We start from the raw sequence: 6,319 nt of genomic DNA on the forward strand, positions 1-6,319 counted from the left end.
CACAGTGAGGCTCTGATCTTGCTTGTCTGGGTGGAAATGGCGAGTGAAAACAATGCTCTAGAGCAGTGGTTCTCAAAGCCGGTCCGCCGCTTGTTCAGGGAAAGCCCGTGCCAGGCCGGACTGGTGTGTTTACCTGCCATGTCCACAGGTTCGGCTGATCGTGGCTCCCACTGTCTGTGGTTCACCGCTCCACAGCAATGGGGGCTACGTGAAGCAGCATGGGCCAAGGGATGTGCTAGCCGCCCTTCCTGCAACCTCCATTGGCCTGGAACAGCGAACCGCAGCTAGTGGGAGCCGCGATCGGCCGAATCTGTGGATGCGGCAGGTAAACAAACCAGTCCGGCCCAGCACGGGCTTTCCCTGAACAATCGGTGGACTGGCTTTGAGAACCACTGAACTAGAGCAGTGCAAAGTTGATGCCGTACTGGAGTGCAGACCCAGACAAGTGTGTTTATTAGCCCTGCTGCTCAGCAAAGCTGAGGTGGGTTTCTACAGCCAGGAGTGACTGAGCCATCTGAATGCCAGGACTTGCTGGCCCTGACGTCGCCTGCACAGACCTTGCTCCCCAGCTGCTGACCTGTCCCATAAGCCTTCAGTCTATTTTGATGCCCAAGATGTGGAGCGCCCTCTGCCGGATCCCCGGGGTTCTAACCCCGTAGATGATGGGGTTCATCATGGGAGGGAAGAGCAGGTACAAGTTGGCGATGAGGATGTGAAAGTGGGGCTCCACATGGCCGAAGCGGTGGGAGAAGTAGGTGGAGCGGCAGCGGAGCAGCGGAGCAGCGGGGACAGCAGAGCAGCTCACAGCAGGAGTTTGCCTGGGACTGGTAAGTATCCGAGTGTGTGTGTTTGCTTGCTGAGGAAGTATCCGAGCGTGTGTTTGCTGGGAGGGAGCCTGAGTGAGTGTCTGATTGGCTGCTAGCCTGCAGGGGGCGGGCATTAGGGTGTCTGTGTGTTTGCGTCAGGGAAGCCTGGCTGTTTAAAAATAGCCGGAGCCTCGCGAACCAGCTGAGCGGCAGCGGAGCAGCGGGGACAGCAGAGCAGCTCACAGCAGGAGTTTGCCTGGGAGTTCGCCTGGAGGGAGCCCAGTGAGGCTTACATCTTGCCAACGTCTCTGAGGAAGCTCCGTAGTAGGTAGGTGATATGGAAGGGGGGAATTCAGCTGTTGTGACCTGCACTGGATGTGCCATGTTTGTCTTTCTTCCACAGGACAGAAGCGACTTTGTCTGTACAAAGTGCAAGCTGGTCTCCATATTGGAAGAGAAGATTGAAGGTCTGGAGCAACAGGTAACGACCCTGCGTTGTATACGAGAGACTGAGGATTTTCTGGACCAAACTCAGGATAGCCTTCTAGGGGCACAAAGCTCTAAAGATATAGAGCAGGTTGCACAGAGGAGCCAAGAGGCCAGTGAAGAAGCTTGGCAACATGTGACCTCCAGAAGAGGTAAGCGGAATGTCCGGGTTCCAGTAACACAGACACAGGTAACTAACCGCTTTCATGTTCTCTCCACAGGTACCAATGCGGAGAGTGGACCAGATGATATGTCTGGGGGGAGAAAGCGGAAGCAGACTCCGCTGGTTGGGAGGCATGAGATGCGATGTCCTGAGGTTGGAGGTTCCACGACCACCACTCCCAAGAGGAGAAGGCGGGTGGTGGTGGTCGGGGACTCTCTCCTCCGGGGGACTGAGTCATCTATCTGCCGCCCTGACCGGGAAAACCGAGAAGTCTGCTGCTTGCCAGGGGCTAAGATTCGTGATGTGACGGAGAGACTGCCGAGACTCATCAAGCCCTCGGATCGCTACCCCTTCCTGCTTCTCCACGTGGGCACCAATGATACTGCCAAGAATGACCTTGAGCGGATCACTGCGGACTATGTGGCTCTGGGAAGAAGGATAAAGGAGTTGGAGGCGCAAGTGGTGTTCTCGTCCATCCTCCCCGTGGAAGGAAAAGGCCTGGGTAGGGACCGTCGAATCGTGGAGGTCAACGAATGGCTACGCAGGTGGTGTCGGAGAGAAGGCTTTGGATTCTTTGACCATGGGATGGTGTTCCATGAAGGAGGAGTGCTGGGCAGAGACGGGCTCCATCTTACGAAGAGAGGGAAGAACATCTTTGCCAGCAGGCTGGCTAACCTAGTGAGGAGGGCTTTAAACTAGGTTCACCGGGGGAAGGAGACCAAAGCCCTGAGGTAAGTGGGAAAGCGGGATACCGGGAGGAAGCACAGGCAGGAAGGTCTGTGAGGGGAGGGCTCCTGCCTCATACTGGGAATGAGGGGCGATCAACAGGTTATCTCAAGTGCTTATATACAAATGCACAAAGCCTTGGAAACAAGCAGGGAGAACTGGAGGTCCTGGTGATGTCAAGGAATTATGACGTGATTGGAATAACAGAGACTTGGTGGGATAACTCACATGACTGGAGTACAGTCATGGATGGTTATAAACTGTTCAGGAAGGACAGGCAGGGCAGAAAAGGTGGGGGAGTAGCACTGTATGTCAGGGAGCAGTATGACTGCTCAGAGCTCCGGTACGAAACTGTGGAAAAACCTGAGTGTCTCTGGATTAAGTTTAGAAGTGTGTGCAACAAGAGTGATGTCATGGTGGGAGTCTGCTATAGACCACCGGACCAGGGGGATGAGGTGGATGAGGCTTTCTTCCGGCAACTCACGGAAGCTACTAGATCGCATGCCCTGATTCTCATGGGTGACTTTAATTTTCCTGATATCTGCTGGGAGAGCAATACAGCGGTGCATAGACAATCCAGGAAGTTTTTGGAAAGCGTAGGGGACAATTTCCTGGTGCAAGTGCTAGGGGAGCCAACTAGGGGGAGCGCTTTTCTTGACCTGCTGCTCACAAACCGGGTAGAATTAGTGGGGGAAGCAAAAGTGGATGGGAATCTGGGAGGCAGTGACCATGAGTTGGTTGAGTTCAGGATCCTGACGCAGGGAAGAAAGGTAAGCAGCAGGATACGGACCCTGGACTTCAGGAAAGCAGACTTTGACTCCCTCAGGGAACAGATGGCCAGGATCCCCTGGGGGACTAACATGAAAGGGAAGGGAGTCCAGGAGAGCTGGCTGTATTTCAAGGAATCCCTGTTGAGGTTACAGGGACAAACCATCCCAATGAGTCGAAAGAATAGTAAATATGGCAGGCGACCAGCTTGGCTTAATGGTGAAATCCTAGCGGATCTTAAACATAAAAAAGAAGCTTACAAGAAGTGGAAGCTTGGACATATGACCAGGGAAGAGTATAAAAATATTGCTCGGGCATGTAGGAAAGATATCAGGAGGGCCAAATCGCACCTGGAGCTGCAGCTAGCAAGAGATGTCAAGAGTAACAAGAAGGGTTTCTTCAGGTATGTTGGCAACAAGAAGAAAGCCAAGGAAAGTGTGGGCCCCTTACTGAATGAGGGAGGCAAGCTAGTGACAGAGGATGTGGAAAAAGCTAATGTACTCAATGCTTTTTTTGCCTCTGTTTTCACTAACAAGGTCAGCTCCCAGACTGCTGTGCTGGGCAACACAAAATGGGGAAGAGATGGCCAGCCCTCTGTAGAGATAGAGGTGGTTAGGGACTATTTAGAAAAGCTGGACGTGCACAAGTCCATGGGGCCGGACGAATTGCATCCGAGAGTGCTGAAGGAATTGGCGGCTGTGATTGCAGAGCCCTTAGCCATTATCTTTGAAAACTCGTGGCGAACGGGGGAAGTCCCGGATGACTGGAAAAAGGCTAATGTAGTGCCCATCTTTAAAAAAGGGAAGAAGGAGGATCCTGGGAACTATAGGCCGGTCAGCCTCACCTCAGTCCCTGGAAAAATCATGGAGCAGGTCCTCAAAGAATCAATCCTGAAGCACTTAGAGGAGAGGAAAGTGATCAGGAACAGTCAGCATGGATTCACCAAGGGAAGGTCATGCCTGACTAATCTAATCGCCTTTTATGATGAGATTACTGGTTCTGTGGATGAAGGGAAAGCAGTGGATGTATTGTTTCTTGACTTTAGCAAAGCTTTTGACACGGTCTCCCACAGCATTCTTGTCAGCAAGTTAAGGAAGTATGGGCTGGATGAATGCACTATAAGGTGGGTAGAAAGCTGGCTAGATTGTCGGGCTCAACGGGTAGTGATCAATGGCTCCATGTCTAGTTGGCAGCCGGTGTCAAGTGGAGTGCCCCAGGGGTCGGTCCTGGGGCCCGTTTTGTTCAATATCTTCATAAATGATCTGGAGGATGGTGTGGATTGCACTCTCAGCAAATTTGCGGATGATACTAAACTGGGAGGAGTGGTAGATACGCTGGAGGGGAGGGATAGGATACAGAAGGACCTAGACAAATTGGAGGATTGGGCCAAAAGAAATCTAATGAGGTTCAATAAGGATAAATGCAGGGTCCTGCACTTAGGATGGAAGAACCCAATGCACCGCTACAGACTAGGGACCGAATGGCTCGGCAGCAGTTCTGCGGAAAAGGACCTAGGGGTGACAGTGGACGAGAAGCTGGATATGAGTCAGCAGTGTGCCCTTGTTGCCAAGAAGGCCAATGGCATTTTGGGTTGTATAAGTAGGGGCATAGCGAGCAGATCGAGGGACGTGATCGTTCCCCTCTATTCGACACTGGTGAGGCCTCATCTGGAGTACTGTGTCCAGTTTTGGGCCCCACACTACAGGAAGGATGTGGATAAATTGGAAAGAGTACAACGAAGGGCAACGAAAATGATTAGGGGTCTAGAGCACATGACTTATGAGGAGAGGCTGAGGGAACTGGGATTGTTTAGTCTGGAGAAGAGAAGAATGAGGGGGGATTTGATAGCTGCTTTCAACTACCTGAAAGGGGGTTTCAAAGAGGATGGCTCTAGACTGTTCTCAATGGTAGCAGATGACAGAACGAGGAGTAATGGTCTCAAGTTGCAATGGGGGAGGTTTAGATTGGATATTAGGAAAAACTTTTTCACTAAGAGGGTGGTGAAACACTGGAATGCGTTACCTAGGGAGGTGGTAGAATCTCCTTCCTTAGAGGTTTTTAAGGTCAGGCTTGACAAAGCCCTAGCTGGGATGATTTAACTGGGACTTGGTCCTGCTTTGAGCAGGGGGTTGGACTAGATGACCTTCTGGGGTCCCTTCCAACCCTGATATTCTATGATTCTATGATTCTATGATTCTAAGCTCGCTGGGGTGTAAAAAACCAGCATGGCACAGACATGGGCACTGCAAGTGCCGAGGGACTTGCGCCGAGCCTCCTTGGAGGGGAGTCTGAAGACTGCCTGGAGGATCAGGATGTAGGACAGGACAATAAGGATCAAATCTAATCCCCCGGCGAAAAATGATACGGCAAGACTATAGGCACTCATGACTGTCGTATCCTCACAGGCCAGTTTCACCAGTGCCATGAACTCACAATAGGTGTGAGAAATGACATTGGTCTTGCAGTATGGGAGCCGTTTCAGCAGGAATGGGTGTGGGACCAGTAACACGGCCCCCCTCATCACAATGCCCAGCCCTATCTTGGCTACAGCCCGATTGGTCAGGACGGCTGAGTGTCGCAGAGGGTTACAGATAGCGACATAGCGATCAAAAGCCATGGCCAACATAAACCCGGACTCCATGCAAGTAATTGAGTGAATAAAAAAAATCTGGGCCAGGCAACCGTTGGTGTGAATTGTGTGGTCCCTGAACCAGAAAATGCAGAGGGTTTTGGGCAGAGTGGTGGTGGAGATGACCAGGTCAGAGAGTGCCAGCATGGAAAGGAAAAGGTACATGGGCTCATGGAGGCTCGGCTCGGTCTTGATAACGGCCAGGAGGAGGCCGTTCCCCAGGAGGGACAGAAGGTAGACGGAGCAGAAGGGGATGGAGATCCAGACGTGCGCCGCCTCCAGCCCTGGGATGCCGAGGAGGATGAAGGTGGAGTGGTGGGGCGTGGTCCAGTTGGAAGCTGCCATGGTAGGGCCAGTTGGGTGTGTTCAGTTCCATGGCATGGCTGCTTCCAGCCCCTGTAACTAACCATTAAAACAATTATTAACCATCTGATGGGAACATGACAAGATGGCATTTTCTCAGCATTAGTTCTTCATGTGTCTTGTGCTAATGGCACACGAAGAGTGAGTCACAAATAGCCTATTCTTGGCTTCTGCACTGCAGCCATCCACCCTCATTACAGAGGCTTTTAGTGCTAATTGAGGGCTCTGTAGCAGTACAAATCAATGTTTCTTTTCTCTACATCCTCTCATTAGATGCATTATGAACTGTCCATGAAAACCCTGCCTGAAAATAGACTCATCAGGTTCAGTCCTGAGCTGGCATAAACTGGCGGAGAGCCATTACAGTTATACTCATTT

General features: G+C 51.7%; 1 protein-coding gene across 1 annotated transcript; it reads right to left on the minus strand.

Annotated features, from left to right (window-relative positions):
- Positions 1 to 592: 592 nt before the first annotated feature.
- LOC119842819 (olfactory receptor 52K2-like) lies at positions 593 to 5,923 on the minus strand. Its single transcript, XM_038371480.1, has 2 exons — positions 5,148 to 5,923; positions 593 to 758 (listed from the first exon to the last, which is right to left on the minus strand). Exons 1-2 carry the CDS (start codon positions 5,921 to 5,923, stop codon positions 593 to 595), a joined length of 942 nt encoding a protein of 313 aa, XP_038227408.1.
- Positions 5,924 to 6,319: the final 396 nt, after the last annotated feature.

Source organism: Dermochelys coriacea, chromosome 1 (genome assembly GCF_009764565.3).
Source record: "Dermochelys coriacea isolate rDerCor1 chromosome 1, rDerCor1.pri.v4, whole genome shotgun sequence".
NCBI lineage: Eukaryota > Metazoa > Chordata > Testudines > Dermochelyidae > Dermochelys > Dermochelys coriacea.